The sequence below is a fragment of the Rhinatrema bivittatum genome, chromosome 1 (genome assembly GCF_901001135.1).
Source record: "Rhinatrema bivittatum chromosome 1, aRhiBiv1.1, whole genome shotgun sequence".
In the NCBI taxonomy this organism is placed as follows: domain Eukaryota; kingdom Metazoa; phylum Chordata; class Amphibia; order Gymnophiona; family Rhinatrematidae; genus Rhinatrema; species Rhinatrema bivittatum.
Genome location: NC_042615.1, coordinates 369,741,632 through 369,762,425, shown reverse-complemented (window position 1 = coordinate 369,762,425; position 20,794 = coordinate 369,741,632). Strand labels below are relative to the sequence as shown.

General features: G+C 41.3%; 1 protein-coding gene across 1 annotated transcript in view; it reads left to right on the top strand.

The window, feature by feature from the left end:
* LOC115096270 (ATP-binding cassette sub-family A member 1-like) overlaps window positions 1-20,794 on the top strand; it is a 618,744-nt gene that overhangs the window by 443,312 nt on the left and 154,638 nt on the right. The window contains exons 26-27 of the mRNA XM_029610773.1: window positions 60-68; window positions 13,655-13,829. Of these exons, the coding sequence (XP_029466633.1) occupies window positions 60-68; window positions 13,655-13,829 (184 nt within the window). The remainder of the gene's footprint in view (window positions 1-59; window positions 69-13,654; window positions 13,830-20,794) is intronic.

The window sequence follows — 20,794 nt, the reverse complement described above, 5'->3', positions numbered from 1 at the left end:
ATTTGTACAATTTACTTTTCTGGCAGTAGCAATTATTTACTGATTCCAGCTTTTCTCAGTGCTCTCTTGTTTGGAGTAGATAGATCTGTCTTCTTCAGCATGTTATACAAACTCTGGGAAATATTCTTTACCTTGGGAGCCAATTCTCTGTTTCATTAGCTTGCCTCTTGCAGGTTGTAGAGACCTAACCTGATCTGTGTGCGCACTCTGCCAAGGAGCTTAAATAATTCTTTAATTGGCCTCACATGGACCAATACTTGCTGTTTTCTTTTTCGGCAGCCAACAGGAAAAACAGAAGATTATAACTTTCCAATCCATGACAGTATGGGAAGTCTTTTTACAAATGAGTCATTTTTTCAAAACATTTATCTGGCTAATTCCCCTTCCCCTCCCCCTCCCCCCATGGGTCTGCAAGCTAATTTTTAAAAGGAAACTTGCTGCAGAATTTCCTTTTGAAAATTTGCAGCAAAGGAGTACAGGGATATAGGGTCAGGGCAAGCCCCCTAAAAGTGAGCACAAGCGGTTTCATGTTGAAATCCCTGCATGCATTTTACATCAGCAAAGTACACAAGATAAACAATTCCCACTGCGCCAGGCCGCCAACAGATTTTTAAAGGAAAACTCTGCAGAGAGCTTTCCTATGAAAAATAAACTTACAGGCTTATGGGGAAATTGTTGATACAATAACATTCTGACAAGAGAAGTGTTTGTCTTTATTCCTCTGAGCTGTACACAAAGGAAACATAATTTAACAGCAAATGAAAAATGTTTCCTTTATTCAGAGAAGGTATATTGTGGTAAAATGCACATGGGATTGGTTTCCTAGCTGCTGCTATACTTACAATTTTAAATCTTTTGTGCTTTTAAGTTTGAAGCATGTTAGTAATTATAAAGAGAATGCATCAGTTGGAAAGTATTTCCCATTTTATATTATTCCAGCTTCTGTGCCAACTCCTGCAAATACTAATTTGATAAAGATATCTATATTTTAGTTATTCTCTAAACCCTTATCTCCCATTACTTTTAATATTGTCTTGCTAAATTCATCTGTTGTTTTTTTTTAGGGATTGTGAGCTCATTAGTATATCACATTGCTCAAGTATATGTACCTGGAACTCTGTTTAGGTAGTTAACATTTACACAATAAAGCTACCACATTTCTGCATTTAAAAAACAAGTCTTGCATTTAATCCAGCCCAATCTTTTTAAAAGTGTCTCATGAAAAATATACAGCAATAGTTTAATAAATCAGGTCATTATAATAATTACAGGTGAAAATGAATGTTATATTTACACAGGTGAATAGGAGTCTCTGAAAATACTGAATGATTTAAAATAGAGCATATAAACCAGTTGACTGGATAGGAGGTGATCAGCTTGAATGTGATACCAAAATTTGAAATGACTTCTTGTAAGTTTAAGGGGCATAGGATTTTATGGATTATTCAATCACAGGTTATAGTGGATTTGAAAGAATTGAAAATAATACTTCAGTAACTTTATATAAATATATTAAGTAGGGACATACAGAAGTTAAACATTAATTTCATATTTCATTTTATTTTTTGGGGGGTAGGGTTTTCCCACAAATTTAATTTTATCTAATGTTTATTTCATTTAAAAAAACAAAACAAAACATTAAAAGGGCCTGGGCCAAGATCCAACACCAGAACGCAGTCTGGAGGTCAGGTCCTGATGCCTGGGCCTCTGACCAGGGTAAAGCCTAGCCTGGTGGTCAATTTCATTTTCTTTCTTCTTTCTTTAAATGAGGTTGAGGTTCAGACATTGGGACCCAGCATCTGGGCCAGACCTCGGCATTGGGCTGGGGCATGGGTTGAGGTTCAGGCATCTGGACCCAGTCTCTGGGCTGGGCCCTGCCATCAGTCTTGGGCCTGGCCTCATCTTCAGGTACCTGAACAGGTAATTGGGGGCTGGGAATTTTCACGGCCCAGGCAACATTTTGGGGGCCTGGGTCTTGGCCGATGCACCAGCATTGTGCCTGGGTCCCTGCTGAGATCTTGGCATAGGGCCACGGCCTATGCTTAGGCCAAGGCACTAGCATCTTGCTTAGATGTAGGCCATAGCCTCTGCTTTGGGTCTTGGCCTATTCCCTAGTCTAGACCCCAGCTTTGGGCCTAGGCATAGACCCAATGGATGACTTTTTATTTTTCATCAATTTCTAAAACAAAACACAATTCCGATGAAATTTCTTTGGAATTTTTATTATTTCATTTTAAAAATGACCCGAAATGAAATAGAAAATTTCATTTCCTATTTCATTTCTCCTATATGCACATCCCTTTTACTATATAAAAATTAAACATAATGAGAGAGGCTGCAACTCTGTGCAGCTTTATACAAAATACAATTCAAATGATTTGACCCATCAAATTCAAAGATAACTGTAGCTTAGCTCAGATTCCTATTCACCCAATTGTCAAACTGGAACAAAGTGACAGATGGGTATTTAGCTGGACAAACGCATTCAAGCATGAAATCAATCCAGGCTACAAATGCCCCTTATCAGCATTCTACTCCGTATACTGTTGCATCTACTGAAAATTGTTTCTCTTAAAAACTGCAATTCCATACATGCAGGAACTATTGTACTCACTTTTATAAATACAAGTTTTGAACTAAAAGAAAAATATTGAACTTTTCACTAGATTTCATTTTAGATTTCTCTGCTATAGTTCACAGCATCCCGAACCTGTTCTACTGACCCCACAGCTAGTAGGTATTCAGATGGAATGAACCAAATCATGGTGAACCTAGAAGATGTGGTAGGCCTGATTGATAAACTGAAGAGTAGTAAATCATCTGGACCGGATGGTATACACCCCAAGGTTCTGAAGGAACTAAAAAATGATATTTGAGACCTAATAGTAAAATTTATTAACCTATCATTAAAATCATCCATTGTATCTGAAGACTGGAGGGTGGCTAATGTAACCCTTTTCAGTGCCAGGAAAAATAGTGGAAAGTTTCTAAATATCAAAATCACAGAACATATAGAAAGACATGGTTTAATGGAACAAAGTCAGCATGGCTTTACCCAAGGCAAGTCTTGCCTCACACATCTGCTTCACTTTTTGAAGGAGTTAATAGTCATGTAGATGAAGGTGAACCAGTTGATGTAGTGTATTTGGATTTTCAGAAGGCGTTTGACAAAGTTCCTCATGAGAGGCTTCTAGGAAAAGTAAAAAGTCATGGGATAGGTGGCGATGTCCTTTTGTGGATTACAAACTGGCTAAAAGACAGGAAACAGAGAGTAGGATTAAATGGACAATTTTCTCAGTGAAAGGGAATGGGCAGTGGAGTGCATCAGGGATCTATATTGAGACCCGTACTTTTCAATATATTTATAAATGATCTGGAAAGAAATACGATGAGTGAGATAATCAGATTTGCAGATGACACAAAATTGTTCAGAGTAGTTAAATCACAAGCAGATTGTGATAAATTGCAGGAAGACCTTGTGAGACTGGAAAATTGGGCATCCAAATGGCAGATGAAATTTAATGTGGATAAGTGCAAGGTGATGCCGATGGCTCTTTGCCCTTACCATGTGACAGGGTATCCGTGCCATTGGCCGGCCCCTGTCACATGGAGGGAGCACTGGATGGCCGGCACCATTTTTAAAGATGGCACCAGTCATCCAGTGCTCCCTCCATGTGACAGGGGCTGGCCAATGGCACGGATACCCTGTCACATGGTAAGGGCAAAGGCCAACGGCACCATTTTTATTAGTGGCAGCCGATGGCCCGAGAGCAGGAGATCGCTCCCGGGACCCCCACTGGACCACCAGGTACCTGTAAAATGTTTTTGGGGGGGTTGGAAGGGTGGGGGAAGCAAAGGGATTAGTTTTAAAGGGTCGGGGTGTGTTTTTTGTTTAGCGTCTCGGGCGCAGCCGATAAACAAAACCGCGATCGGGCCCATTGAAAAAAAAACCACATGTGAATCGGAACCAGAATCCGAACCGATTCTGGTTCCGATTCACATCTCTAGGATATGATAGAGATGTTTAAAATCACGAGAGGTCTAGAACGGGTAAATGTGAATCGGTTATTTACTCTTTCGGATAATAGTATGACTAGGGGGCACTCTATAAAGTTAGCATGTGGCACATTGAAAACTAAGTAAGTGTAGTTAGTGTAGCTGTGTTTAAAAAGGGATTGGATAAGTTCTTGGAGGAGAAGTGCATTACCTGCTATTAATTAAGTTGACTTAGAAAATAGCCACTGCTATTACTAGCATCAGTAACATGGAATAGACTTAGTTTTTGGGTACTTGCCAGGTTCTTATGGCCTGGATTGGCCACTGTTGGAAACAGTATGCTGGGCTTGATGCATGTTCTTATATTCTTATGTTCTTATATCCATTCCACAACAAATTTTCATACATTAGCATATTCAGATTTCCTAATCTATATTCTTTGTGAATATCCTGAACACCCTACTAGAGATGTGCCTTCGTTTTTCACTAATTAGACAATGTCAACAATATTGTCTAATTTGTTATGGTTCGGAATCGCCGATATAAGAAGCGATTTTTGCCGAAATTTCGGCAAAATTTGTATTTCATGTTAGTGCGTACTAACGGAGATACTGCGCACTGCATATCTCTTAGTGTGCAGTATTACCAATTAATATGCATGTTTTTCTAGCTAATGAACTCCTTTGAACTGATACGTTTTAATTGTTAAGTTACATTATTTTAATGCACACTAACATTAGTTACATCGCACTACTACACTCTTAGTTCGCTGTAAGTTCTATTAGGGTGCACTAACTAACCTGTTCATGCACACTAACGGGCCTTAATGCACATTAACATCTAGCTAGTGTGCATTCGGTGTGATTGCCCTCCATTACGCTGATGGTCTACCTTTATCAGGTATGACTGCAGCCAGTCACACTGATGGTACAGATCCTGCCAATGGGCCTACACTGATGGTCCCTTTACAATAGGTAAGCCTATAGTGAAACACCATGTTCATAAAACCTTTACAGGTGTGAGTGCACCCAGTATTGCTGATGGTTATCCCCTGCAGGTATGCATGCACCAAACACAGTGACCTCTACAGGTATGTCAGGACCAATCAGACTAATAGTTTACCCTCTACATGTGTGTCTGCTCCCAAGCACAATGGCAATCCAACTTTAGTAACATAGTAACAAAGTGAAAAATGGCAAATAAAGACCAAAATGATCTATCTAGTCTGCCCAGCGAGGTTTGTTTGGGTAGTCACAATTGCAGCTCTGTGCAGGCTACCCTGAAGCAGAAATGTAAACTTTAGAAGATATATTTTAAGAGTCACATGTGGGCACACGTGTGTGCACGTTTGCCAGTGCATGCACGTGGACATGCATGAATGCCGTCTCACGCATGTAAGTGGGAGGATTTTAGTGGATGAACGTGGTGACGCATTAGGGCCTATTTTCCTGTTCCCTCCCAGTTCGCCCTTGTAAAGAAGCGGACCTCCTAAAACCTCTAACTAACCTGCCTCCCTTTTTCCCTTCTAGCCCCGACCCCTAACACCCCGCTGACTACTCTAAATTTTTTTATTTTACTACTTATCCACACTCCATAGCAGCAGCAACTTAAGCAGTTGTTGTTGGATCCTGGTGCACTCTGGTGTGGGACTGAGACTTAATGGCACTGTCCAGGCCCACCCCTTTTTGCGAAATCCTTTCCAATAGAGATGTGAATCGTGTGATCGATCATCTTAATGATCGATTTCGGCTGGGGGGGGGAGGGAATCGGATCGTCGCGGTTTTGTTTTTGTAAATATTGTGTAAATCGTAAATCGGGGGAGGGCGGGAAAACCGGCACACTAAAACATCCCTAAAACCCCCACCCTCCCAAACCCCCCCCCAAATGCCTTAAATTACCTGGGGTCCAGAGCGGGGGTCCCGGTGTGATCTTTTACTCTCGGGCCTGCGGTGCATTGTAGAAATGGCGCCGGCGCTACCTTGCCCTGTCAGGGCAAAGGTAGCGCCGGCGCCATTTTGTTTTTTGTCCCCCGACGTCAGGAGCGTAGGAGATCGATCCCGGACCCCCGCTGGACCCCTAGGGACTTTTGGCCAGCTTGGGGGAGCCTCCTGACCCCCACAAGACTTGCCAAAAGTCCAGCGGGGGTCCGGGAGCGACCTCCTGCACTCGAATCATTTTGCCGTACGGCCGGCACCATTTTGTGTCAGAGGCACTGCTGCTGCAAGAATATTTTTATGAAACTATGTTACAGTAAATTAACGGCACCTGTTTAAGAGTTTAGAATTCCAGATACTGTATTTAACATATAGTTTTTGTGCCCTATTGTAAACCGTTTTGATGGCACCCGCTTAACGACGGTATAGAAAAGATTTTAAATAAATACATAAATAAATAAGTCCACTAACTACAACTCCTCTGAATACACTCCCTCTTACTCATGTAACTTTTCTTCCAGAATATTAACTATAGTTATGAACCCTCCCAGGGTGATTCATCTGCAATTCAGGTCCTCCATGGTATCATTGAAGGGTTTCAGGATTTCTATAGGCTGCCTTATCACTTCTTGATCATGATGCCCCAAGGGGAGAGGTAATCAACACCTATCTCTATTTCCATGCATAGATCATGCTCTCCTCCTGCACTTTCTGCAGCTCCTGACCATTGCTCTCAACACCATCATTATCATCCATCTTCCCCATCATCACACTATGATGCCCAAATTTTCTTCATTTACTAGCTCTTAAATTTATGATACAGGGGATTTGAGACAAGATTTATTCATCAGAATCATTTGTTGAAAATACTGCTTCCATTGCCTCAGAAGCAGTAACCAATGAAAAGGAACATGCTGGTTTTGGCTATTGTAATTCTGCTGCCTCTACCCTGGTAGTACCAGTCTCGAAAAGCTCTCCTGCTTTTATCCCCTCCTCTAAAAAAAAAAAGAGGAAAAGGAATAGGTGGTGGTGGCATAAGCTCTCCAAATTTCAATTGTTTCTGCCTTGAGCTTCTTTCCACTCTTGCCATTCTATGACTAAAAAAGTCTTTTTTTAGTTTAGGGGAAGATTGCCTTTTTTATTGCTGCTACTACACTGGGCTGGCTCTGCAGAAAATCCACTACTTCTACCATTCTCTCTTCTGAAGAAAGAACAGTGTTAAGTGGAGTGCCACAGTGATCAGTTCTGGGACCAGTTTCTGTTCAATATCTATATGAGTGAAATAGAAGGATAGATGGCAAAGTTTGTCTATTTGCAGATGATACTAAGATCTGCAACAGAGTGGACTTGCCTGAAAGAGCAGAGAGAATGAAAAGTGATTTAAGTAAGCTTGAAGAGTGGTCAAAGATTTGGCAGCTGGGATTCAATGCCAATAACTGCAGAGTCATGCATATGGGGCGCGTCAATCCAAAAGAGTTTTATGTGATGTGTGGTAAAAGACTAATGTACATGGACTGGGAGAGGGACCTTGGTTTGATAGTTTCTGATTATCTGAAGGTGGCAAAGCAATGTGACAAGGTGATAACTAAAGCCAGAAGAATGCTGGGCTGCATAGAGAGAGGAAAAAGAGGTGATAATGTACTTGTACAGTTAATTGATGAGGCCTCACCTGGAGTACTGTGTTCAATACTGTTATGGTTTTGAGGTGTTTGATGGATTCTTAGGTGCTGCAGTGATGGCCACTTCCATGGGGAAGAGCCCCGCAGGGAACTGCAGTACCGGGCTAGACTCAGATGCACAAACACAGAGATAGTTTTTTATTGTACAGCTTGTAGAGTTCACCAGAGGTGGAAGTAGTGAGTAGATTCCTGCAGCAGCAGTCTTGGGTCCTCGGCTGAGGAGACCCGTCCCACAATGGTGGTATAGGGAGCTCCAATGCAGGTTTCCAATGAGGAGCTGTAGGTGAGACAGACTGGTAGATGTTAGATTACTCACACTCTTGTAGCTGTAATGATGGAGTTCCCAGCAGGTAGAAGTAATAGTAGCAGGCACCACGATAGAAAACTCAGGCCCTCAAGGAGCGAGTACCTGGATACTGGATAGGCACCTGGAAAGAAGCATGGGCCCCCAAGGAGCGGGTACCCAAGTTAGTAGAACCCTGTAGGGTAGAGAGAGCTTCCAGCAGCAGCAAGAAGCGGCAGAGCAGCTTAGACCAGATGAATCCAATCCTTGCTAACTCAAAGTCAGTCAGCAAATGGGCAACCTAAATATCCGGATGTTGTGACATCACTCGAGGTGGACGCCCCCAAGGTTCGTACCAATGTTGGAATAAAGACGTGGGTAGAGTGTGTGCACCCTAGGAGGCCCTCAGGTGAATCATAGTGGAATGCCTTGCCATAGCCATTCTGGGAATGCCAGGGAGTACAGCAAGCAGACGCAGCGGTCGCCATTTTCCAGAGGCTGGTGGAGAAAGCAAATATTGAGGTGAGGCATGTAGGATGAAGCCATCTGAGTCTGACAGATGCAACAGTACCCCCCTTCAAAGGGCCTCCTCCAGACCCCCTACCTGGTCTTGGTTTCTGAGGATATGATCGGTGATACTGAATCAGCATCTCTTTGTCCATTATATTAGCCATAGGTTCCCATGAGTTATTTTCTGGTCCATAGCCCTCCCATGACAGGAGGTATTCCCAAAGTCTGCCTCTCTTCCTTATATCAAGTATTGCATCAACTTTGTGCGCTATGTCCTCTTCTGCATCAACAGGAGAGGGATCTGGTGTCTTGGTGCTGAATTTGTTGAGAATGAGTGGTTTCAATAAAGAGACGTGAAACGCGTTATGGATCTTCATTGCTGGGGGAAGTCTGAGACTGTAGGAGAGGTTGCCCAGACATCAGAGGATGGGAAATGGTCCGACATAGCATGGAGCGAAGGGAGCTGATGGTAGCTTAATTCTAAGGTGTTTTGTAGACAGCCAGACTTTATCACCAGTGATGAGCATCATAGCCCCTTTTAGCTCGGATTCCAGCTTTAATGAGCATCTCCTTGGTCTTCTTCCAAAGTTGTTGAATCTCATCGGCAGTAGCTTGAGCTGCTGGGGATGACACTGACAGCGGAGGTGGCAAAGGTGGTGAAGGTAGTCATCCATATACCACTTCGAATAGTGTTGATCCAGTAGATGTTGCTGGATGGGAGTTGATGGGAAAACTTGGCCCATGGTAACAATTCAGCCCAGTCATTCTGACGTGAACTAACATAGGCACGGAGGAACTGCTTGAGGGTACAGTTCATCCTTTCAGTTTGGCCATTTGATTGAGGATGGTAAGATGAAGTGAAGTCGAGAGTGATATCAAACTTCTTGCACAAAGCCTTCCAGAATTTGGCTGTGAATTGTACACCTCTATCTGAGACGATGTGTTTAGGTGGAAAATGCGGCTGATGAAAAGCTTTGCAAGTTCACTAGCAGTTGGTAAGCTAGGAAGTGTCACAAAGTGAGCCATCTTTGAGAAACAATCCACTGTTACCCAGATGGTATTGTTGCCTCCAGAGAGTGGTAAGTCCACCACAAAGTTCATGGCGATGTGTGTCCACGGTTCGTCTGGCACTGGCTGTGGTTGAAGCTGGCCCCAAGGACATCTGGGTGGAGGTTTCTGTCTGGCACAGTTGGCACAGGCCGCTTTGTAGGCAAACCCATCTTCTTTCATAGACGGCCACCAGTAGTATTTTTGCAGCTTTTCCAGAGTTCTCGGTTGACCGGGATGTCCAGCCAATTTAGAGTCATGAGCCCATGCTAGTAGTTTCTTCCAGAGGTTCTTAGGCACAATTGTTTTGCCCGAGGGCACTGGGTGAGTAGCAGAAAAAATGAGTGAGAAAGCTGACTAGGATCCAAACAGCATAGAGGCATCAAAACTCCCAAGGTGGTACATTGGGGGTATGACAGGTAGGCATAGTAGCAGCAATACTCCTAAGATGGAACATCTTATTTGTGGCATATAGACAGAGAAGCTGCAAGACCACCAATGTGGTACATCAGAGGCATGGTTGGTAGGCATAGTGGTAGCAAGACTCTATGGTGGGCTAGCGTGTGGCTGGGCCATGCATGCGCCGAGATCATTTTCAAAGCAGCCTAGCCACGTGCATATCTGCCAAAATGCTTGGAAGTGATGGGTTCTTTAAAAGAGGTGGGCTGGGGGTGGAGTCTAGATAGAGGCGGGGCAGGGGCCAGCTGGGCAGTGTCAATAGGCCCTGTCTCAGGGAAGTACATGTCAGCCAACTACCGATACATGAATAAAAATAGGGTAGGTACTGGTAGGTCGGGTTTTACGGGTCAGGGAGGAGAGGGGAAAAGGGAGGAAGGTTAGACTAAAGGATAGGGAAGTTCCCACCCAGTCCACCCCTTTATTGGAGTGGTCTGTGAGAAAACTGGTTAAAGGCCCTATTGCATCACCATGCATTTTTTTAATAAAATACCTCCCCTTGTGCTGCCGACTAAGAATGGGCACGCATGTGCGCACAGGTAGCCAATTTTATAACATGTGCGCATCAACCCACGCATGTGCATGCACCGGGAACGTCCATGTGCACGTCCATGTGCGTGCACCGGGAACTACGTACACATGGACGCTCATGTGGCCCTTTAAAAAATTCTCTCTAAGGTGTTTGAAGTTCATGCTGAATTGGAACCTATTCAGGACAGTTGTTCAATCTTTTGTCCTTTCAGTTGTTGATTACATTAATAGCTTATATATTAGATGCTGAAGAGTCATTTATGCTCGTTACAGTTCTTACTCAACACTGCTGCATAAGTAGTATCGGGATGCCCTCTTCATGAGCATATATTATTGACCTTATTATATTATTATACCTATATTACAGACATTACATTGGCTTCCTGTTGAACAGCGGATAAAGTTTAAAATACTGACCCTGGTGCATCAAGCTGTGTATGGGGATGTCCTGACATACATAAGGGCACTAATAGTTGATTACTCACCTTCTTTTCCTTTATGCACATCAGGTCAATAATTGTCAACTCCTGGAGTTGACAACCTGCTGTGCATTTTCATGTGCAGCTTCATTTCTTTGGAACAATTTATTTCTGGTTTTACGTTTGATATCTGATTATAAACTATTTTGTAAATCTTTGAAGACATATTGTTTAAAGAAACTTTTAATTGATTTTGAAGGGTGATGTGTTGAACTACTGATTTGTTTTTTGAATACTTTACTACTGAATTTTTTCAGTTTTACAATACTGTATTTTACATTGTAATTATGATAGATTGTGTTTTTGATTGTATATATACACAATTATGCTATAATTTGCCAAGAGCATGATGATTAGTAATTAGGTGAAAATACATTTCTATATATTAAAAAGTAAATTAAATAAATAAATGATGGAATTTGAAGTGCCTACTGGGAGTTTGGATATCACAAAGGAATTATTTTACTGATACTGTACCACCACTCACAGTACTATTCTAATGTAAGCAGAAAAGTCTGTCATTCACATACACATATATAGTGTATGTATGTGTGTTCTATGAAGTGCACTAGTGTCTGCTTCTTTTTCATACACAAAAAAATTGTCAGAAAGTTATACAGAACCAACAAAGACTAGAAACCTGGCAAGAATCATATTAATCTTTACTTGTCGGTATGCTAAACTAACTGCACTGCACTGGATACTCGGAAAATCATATACAAAAGCATTGTTTCAATCTCCATAATCCAACCCTCCCCCAGTAAACAGAAAATGCAGTTCTACTCCCTCTGTCTTTTTGTTGCAGTGAGTGAGACCACTGCAGTAGAGATCTGAAACCACACTTTACTAGTGCCAAAGCCAACCTTTTTTAACTATCAGGGAGCTTCTAAAAAACAGAATCTTCTTTACCAACTGCTAGAGAGGAAATAGAGACTTTATTGCACATGCTTAGACCTTTCAGTAGGAGGTGTTAGTATCACTTAATCCGGATGGCAGCAATAAGCTAGCTAAAAAGATGCATCATTGTGATTTGTCTTCTATCTTGTCTCTTTGCCAATTTGCCCTGTGGAGGAGGCTGTGATGTCAGACAGGCAACAATGGTTTCTGTTGTAAGCAGTTGTTTATTTCCTCAACAGTGCACAGCTATATACATGAATGACCCATAACCTTGATTGGGAAAAATAAATGAGAAAAAAAAAGTATTCAAAATTGTGGGACCCCCTCCATTTGTTCTGGGGTCCACAAATGAAACAAATATGGGCTCTTGTGTTGTATTTTATCCATTTGTTTAAGATGAACATATATCCTTAGTGCTCAATAGCCTGGATGCATTAGTGTGAATAGTTATTATCTGAAAAAGTGCTAAAATTATTCAGGCAAAAAAAAGTGCTTTTCTTTCTTCATCCTATGGGGCCCTGTTAAAATTGCCCCACTTAAGGGATCACCAGGATAACTAGTAGCTCAAGATATCATAGTTCAACAAAAGGTATTCAAACTATTGGAAGTTTATAGGAGGGATGTGGCTTATTTGGGTGGCTTGGTTAGAATATATGAGTCAACTGATCTTCAGTGAAAATAGTTTGTATTCACCTTTGACTTGTTTTACAGTTTTCTATTATTAACAAAGCTGTGGCCCTATTTCCCACTAATTAGTTGTTTGTGCATTTGTTTGGGTTAAGGAGACCAAGAAAAGAGGTTATAAGTGCCTATTTTATTGGGAACACATTTATTTATTTATTTAAGGATTTTTTTTTATACCGGCATTCATGATAGCATTCACATCATGTCGGTTTACATGAAAATAGGGGTGTGATGAATACAACCAAGAACATAAATAAATGTGATGAAGAGATGCAGTTACAATTAACAAGGGCTGATAACTGGGGTGGAGGAAATAAAAGAGAGATAGATGAGGTTAATTATAAACAAGAGTTAATTATAAACAAGGTTAATTTTAAACAAGAGTACAGTATATATACATAGTCCAAAATATACAGCTGCTGAGTAGAGTAGTTATTGGAGAAGCGTGTTAGTTGGAGTTTGGGAAAGTTTGCCTGAACAGCCATGTCTTAAGTCTTTTCCTAAAGGTTAGGAGGCATGGCTCGTTTCTGAGATCTGGAGGGATGGTGTTCCATAACTGTGGGCCTGCTGTGGAAAAGGCTCAGTCTCTTAAGGTGCTGTGATTGGTGGTTTTGGTAGGGGGAACAATGAGGCATCCTTTGTAGGCTTCTCTGGTTGGTCTTGTGGATTTGTGTAAACGGATAGGAATTTGTAGGTCAATTGTGGTATGTTGGTGAATAATTTTGTATATTAAGGTGATGGATTTGTAAATTATTCTGAAATGAATTGGTAGCCAGTGGAGGTCTTTTAGGACTGGGGAGATGTGGTCTCTGTACCTGGTGTTAGTTAGTAGTCTAACATGTGAACATGTGAACAGAACTGCTTTAAAACCATAATAAAAGAATTTGCAACAGGAAAATTTTATGCTAAAGTAAGAAAATGATAATATTTTCTTGTTTAGCAGCATTTTATTAAGGGTTCTTTTACAATTAAAATAATAAAATCAATAAAATGAGTGATCTATTTCCTTATTTTTCCATTTCACCAAAAGAATCACTTTAAATTTTCTGTCAAAAAATATTTTTGTACATTTCTATTCTAATGCAAAATGAAGTTTATGTTTAGTGTACTTTTATTGATGTTTTTCCTTTTCTACTTTCTTTTTTTTTTTTTGGACAGAACTTCTTCCACAGATGTGGTGGTATCGATTTGTGTTATATTTGCCATGTCCTTCATCCCAGCCAGTTTTGTCCTGTTTTTAATTCAGGAAAGAGTGTCAAAGGCCAAACATTTGCAATTTGTCAGTGGAGTGAACCCAGTAATTTACTGGCTATCTAACTTTGCCTGGGATATGGTAAGTTAATTATGTTAACATTTAAACTGCATGCATTATAAAGAGTTCATGATAATGATACTAATTAGAGATGTGAATCATGTGCCCGATCATCTTAACGATCGGGTTCAGCTGGAGGGAGAAAAAAATCTGATCGCTGGAGATGTGAATCGGAATCGGTTCCGATTCACATCGTTTATTTTATTTTTAGTGAGGCCCGACCCTTTAAAATAGACCCCTTACCTTCCCCCACCCCCCGAACCCCCCCCCCCCAAAACATTTTACGAGTAACTGGTGGTCCAGTGGGGGTGCGGGGACCGATCTCCCGCTCTCGGGCCATCGGCGCCATTTTGACTGCCACTCAAAAATGGTGCCGATGGCCCGATTAAAATAAAACCTACCCGACCCTTTAAAGATGACCCCTTAGCTTCTCCCAACCTCCCGATCCTCCCAAAACATTTTAAAATTACCTGGTGGTCTAGTGGTGGTCCCAGGAGCGATCTCCCATTCTCGGGCCGTCGGCTGCCACTCATAAAGATGGCGCCAATGGCCCTTTGCCCTTACCATGTGACAGGGTATCCGTGCCATTGGCCAGCCCCTGTCACATGGTAGGAGCACTGGCTGGCAGGCGCCATCTTTAAAGATGGTGGTGGCCATCTTTATGATGGCGGTGGCCATCTTTAAAGATGGCGCCGGCCAGCCAGTGCTCCTACCATGTGACAGGGGCCGGCCATGTGACAGGGGCCGGCCAAAACTAAAGCTGACAGGGCCTTAGCTTTAGTTTTGGTGGTGGAACAAGGGGATTAGGATACTGATTCTTAACTGAGAACAATACTACTTAGCCAGATATCTATGCAGTTAAGTAGTGTGTTATCCAGCCACACAAGGCCAGGTAATGTAAAAACATAGACAGATATATTCAAATCTATATCTGTACATGTATAAGTATATATCTTATGTAGATTGTTTGCTGATCTGTTACTAAGCGTAAACCAAGTCTAGCTTGCTATGATCCTTCAGAGTAAAAAATGTATCCAGAGCCACCTTCCAACCAATTCTATCCGGTTTATATTCTTTTGAAGGTTCAGTCTCCAAAATTGTATGCAATATTCTGAATAAGGTGTCACAAGGGACTTATACAGGGACAATATGCATCGAAGCATCTTTCTGTCTTTTACCATGGCTGAACAATATTACAAAAAAAAAATCTCCTATAGATAGTAATCTTACCCTTAGTTTATCAAAATGCTATAATTTTCACATGAATAAAAAGAGGGATCTGTTAAAGTTTTTGCACGCTGTGATACTTGCACTTTGCTATGAGAGAGTGAGAGAAGAGAGAGATACTCTTCATAAGGTCTTCATAGTAGTCAACTATTTATATCACTATAGGAGAACCAGCTAGTAACTCAAGGTGAGGCTTTGGTGGTGGTGGTGTTAGTGTAGGGTTTTGGGGATTTCTACAAAGTTCTCTCACCCTAGCTTCATGGACTCTCTTCCAGAGTATTATCAAGCTAGGGTGAGAGAACACTGTAGAAATTGTATGTTTGTATGACTTTCCTCACTCCAATTGATGTCAAATCTTCACTGAGGTGTACTGTGCTGTTCGTATGTCTCACTCTGTATGTAAAACTGGCCCTAAAACACTACACCACCAAAACCTTACCTCGAGTTACTAGCTGCACTCCTACAGTTATATAAGTAGTTGACTACTATATGTGCCACACCAGAGGCTCTCTCTCTTTCTCTCTCACTCTCTTTCTCCCCTCACGCCACTCAACTACACCTCTCTTCCCCTACACGCTACCCTCTGTCCCATGCTCAAAAATGCCTGAAATGCAATTTGCAAAATTTATCACAAATTGTGTTATAGCCCTTTCAGGCATATCACATGGCTTAACACGTGCAAAAAAGGTGTAGTTATTTCCAGCATTAAAGCATGCAATAGTGCATGTAATGCTATCGCATGGTGCAAAATGCCCCTCATTTTCATAAAGCCTGCCCAATCACCTAATCAATCACCTTCCCTTGTCGCTCATTTCCTAATTACTTTTCAGTGTCTTTCTTCTACTATTGCCTTCTTCCCTTCCACACACACACACACACACACACATATGCTTTCTCTCACAGACTCCCTCACCCACTCAAGCTCTCACTCTCATATGCTCTCCCCCCACACACACAATCTCACATTCTCTGCAGACCACATACAAACTCTCACTTTCACACCCCTCCCAAGGCTTACATTCTTATGCACACACAGACGCATATTCAGGCACCCATTCTCACCCACACACTTAAACCCAAACTCCCATTCTCACCCAAAAACTGATGCTCCTATTCTTACCCACACATACACATATTCAAGTTCCCATTCACACCCACACATACACATATACAAGCTCCCATTCTCACCCACTCACAAACTCAGACTCTCATTCTCACCCACACATACGCACATTTAAGGTCCCATTCTCACCCACATATATACATATTCAAGCACCCATTCTTACCCACATTTTCAAGCTTCCATTCTCACCCATACATAAACCCAGGCTCCCATTCTCACCCATATATACACACATTCAAGCTCCCATTCTCACCCACACACAAACCCAGGCTCCCATTCTCACCCATATATACACACATTCAAGCTCCCATTCTTACCCACACACAAACCCAGGCTCCCATTCTCACCCATATATACACACATTCAAGCTCCCATTCTCACCCACACACAAACCCAGGCTCCCATTCTCACCTTCATATTCAAGCTTCCATTCTCACCCACACACAAACCCAAGCTTCTATTCTCACCCACACATACATACATTTAAGCTCCCATTCTCATGCATACACACCCACACACAGGCTCCCATTCTCACCCATACATACACATTCAAACCCTGTGCACAGCCTCCGCTTCCTCCCCCTCCCAAGCAGGAAGATCAGTTGGCCTCTCCTGCTGCCATTAGCCTCCTGCTATCTTGGGGCCATACAGCCCACCAATCCTCCTGCTTTGGGGGGGGGGGGAGGAAGCGGAAGCTATGTGCTGCACTTCTGCTCCCTCCCCCCCCCCAAAAATAAGAAGATTGGTGGGCCATACGGTTGCAGGATCGCTTCTCCATATGTGCCGTACAAAATAATGCACGGAATGGTGCGCCGGCCCTAGGTCCTCCTCTTTGCTGCATGGAGATGGGATCCCGCGATGGCCTTGCAGGTCCGGTGCTCCACTTCCAGTTCCAGTTGGGTGGGCCTGGGTCCAAATTGGGTAGGCAGCTGCCCAACCAGGCCCACTCGTGGCTATGCCACTGACTTATACGAAGCACTAAGATAGTATGCGGTAATTCTAAAATTATCCTAGCCATGCCCCTTTTCTTTATTGTGGGCGTTATCCATGTGAAAATTATAGCATTTTGATGAATCTAGGGGTAAGTTTGCAAAAACCACCTTCATAATAAAGGCGAGTTGTGCTTGTAAAGTAAACTTAGCTTCCGTGTGCACATCAAGCCTGTTGATACTATCACAAAAGTGAAAAGGAATTCCTTCAATAGAAAGCTAGGCAACTACTTTGGCACGGTCACCCTGTCTATCTAAATGGCCTCTGTTTTAGACAAATTTAACAAAAGATCATTTTCAGCTAATCATTTATTAACCACTTTAAGCAATCAAGTAATAAGGCAATAGGAAGGGTATTACAAGCTTTAACAGAAAAAAAATTATCTATATATTGTCAACGTAAATCTTAAAAACCAACATAAGACATAAAGGTGCTAAATGTAGATTAAAATGCATAGAAAAAGGTGATGGACCATGCAGTATTCCATCAGTTCTATCCTTCCAAGAAGAAAAAAACTGATCAATTTTAACCTGCAATCAGCAACTCACCAGGTAAGATGTAAACCACTGGAGTGCTCATCTCCTGAGAGCCAACTTAAAAAGCCATTGTATTAAAATTGAATGACTAACAGTTAAAAGCCACAGAAATGTCTAAAGAAACCATAATTACAACTTGACCCTTGTCTAATTGACATAGAATATGACCTAAAACAGAAAGTAGCAAGGTTTCTCTGAGGCCCCCTTGATGTGGACTTGAAATATCATTTACAAAATCAGTGAACTGAAGCAAGACTAATTTCTCCTTTAACCAGAGAAGGTATGTTCAAAATGGGCCTATAGATAGAAACAGCATCAGATAGTACTTTCCCCCTTTTTTTAATACAGGATTGGCTACAAATGTTTTGAATGCACTAGGTACTATTCTGTCCTATTAGGACATGTTAATGATCTTAGTTAAAGGTTCAAGAAACTATATCTGTAGAAGATAGGGATGGTAACTTTCAAACCAGCGTTGGGTCACCTTTGTGTGCATAGTTCGTCCCACACTCAGGGATGTGGCCATTTTATAACATTTGCACGCATGTTATAAAGTAGTCTGGCCGCGTGCACATATGCACCAAATTTTAAGTGGGTGTGCATACGTGCGTACAAATGTTGCTTCTACCACATAAAGTGGGAGATTGTTAAAGTGGTGCATGCCTGTGCCATTTCCAGTTAAACCAGTTTTTCTCCAGTTCGCCCAGTTAAGGGCTAAGTCCTCCAAAGCCCCCTAGTGTAATAGCGTACACTTCCCCCTGTTAGCCCCGACCTTTAAAACCCCGCAGATCTGTTTATTTTTCTTTATTTATAACATACACCTTCTCCATAGCAGGAGTAAACTTACATGGCAGGGGATCTGGGTGCGCGTCCAGGTGTATATGTATTTATGCGCACATTTCTGGTTCACCCTGAATGCTCATGCCCAGATCATACCCACTTTTGAAACATTTGGAGATGTGCAAACTGCAGGAGATACGTGCGTTTGCAGGTGGCTTTTAAAATCCAATTGGCCTGCACAAGTCCAACTTATTCACTCAGTTTCTAATTAATGCATGCACCTAGCTTTTAAAATTCACCTTTAAGCATCCAATATGGACATGGATATAGGCTACAATGAAATGATTTTTTCTAACCCATAAATGTAGCAACCTCAGATTGAGAAACAATCTGAAAAGTTTCTTTTCGAGCACCTTGAACATCCAAGGTATTACCATCTACAACTTGAGATTATGTATGAGAATAATTTTGTTTCACAGTTTCACAAATCAATAATTAGCAAACTTCTTACAGTCAATGGTCCCTGACATTGCAGCTCTTTTCAAAGGTACAGTACATTTTTTTAAAAAATAAATTCCTTTTGCCAATTTAATAAAGTTTGTAGCTGAGAAACATAATAATGCTTTCTGGATACCTCAAAGGCCTGATGAAACTTTAATTATATGATATGATATTTGTCCTTATAGAAAGTGAATCTAAATTGATGTCATTTATGCGTTGCTCTGTATGGAACCATGTGAAAGGCCTTACTGAAATCTAAGAGGATATTTATCACTACTTAGCTGGCTAAACAGGGACAAATCTGGCTAAGTTACAGTCAGTGAATATTTGGCTATGTTCAGTGGCCGTCATATAGCTAGATAAGTATCTATCCAGCTAAGTAGATAGCTAGATATCTTGGGGGTTGGCAATGGGCAGATCGGGGCAGGGCAACTTATCTAGTTAAGTTTACTGAATAAGTTAGCCGGATGTAACTTATCTGGTTAACTAAAACGTATCCGGGTATATTCAGCACACAGCATATCCATGCTGCCGAATATCCCTTCTAAGTTAGCCAGATATCTTTGAATATTAGACCTTAAATTAACTACATCTAATGTTCAACTTTGGTCCAAATCTTTGGTAACCCTGTCAAAAAAAAAAAAAAAAATTGATCAGAATTGTCTGACAAGTTCTACCTCTGGTAAAAACCATGCTGCATCTGATATTGTAATCCACTAGAATCCAGAAAGTGCACTATCCTCAGTTTTTGCAGTGATTCTATTAATTTATTCACCACAGAGTTCAGACTAACTGCCCTCTGCTTCCCGGACGCTTCCTTACTTCCATTACTGATGCCTGCAAATAATAATAGGAAGAAAAGTGAAGCTGTGCAAAATAATGAATACTCAGAGAAACCAGCTGTAATGCCAGTACAAATAGGTTTTTCTTCATCAGCCTATGCGGATTTTCCACAACTGCAACTTCTTTGCAACTGGCTGTGAAGTTCAATGCACCTCTCCACACATAAGTAAAGAGAGCTTCAGAGTGCAGGGAACATTTTCATTGAAACCACTCCTCCTTCATAGCAACATATCTTCTCTGATCTGAACCATTCTCCAATCAACCTTAACCTTAATTTGAAAATATGCCTTCAAAGTTAAGCCTTCATTCAAATCTAACTAACCCTATGACTTAGAATTTTAAACAGCTTTAGAGTGTAATTAAAAAGGAGATTATTGTATTTGTATTTTACTGCATACTAAGAAAGAAATGGTATTCTTAAATGTTAAATAGTATGTTAAAATATAACTACTGATGGTCATATCACTGTTAATGATTTTGCCCTGGACTTACATTCATTTCCATGTACATTCAGGTACAGCTTTGTATGTAAGTAGCAGTCTATTTGTATCCCAAAGAAATGCCACTCATAGTAGCCCACTATAATTCCTTTTAAATCAATCAAGTTTACTGTAGATTGGCTGGCCAACCCCTCAGCTTTCACATCAGTCATGAGATTTTGAAGGCAGTTTAAAAAAAGGAAATGTTCAAAAGCCATTTACCAGGATGAAAGGACTATCTGAAAATCCTTAATCCATCTGAAATTACTCACAAGGATCCATGGTGGGAGTACTTTTAGCCAGGTTAAGGGGAGGTGTACCTGAGGAGGAGGGTTGGTATTTTGGGCAGAGTTAATGTGTTTTTAAATGTACATATGCTAATTCCCAGCAAATTGAGTCTGGATGGACTTTCTCTTTGTACAAAGTCTATACAGACACAGGCCACAGAATTTGCACCTGGGTGGGGTGTTTTGAAAATTACCTTCAAATTAACTATAAAAGTCTTGT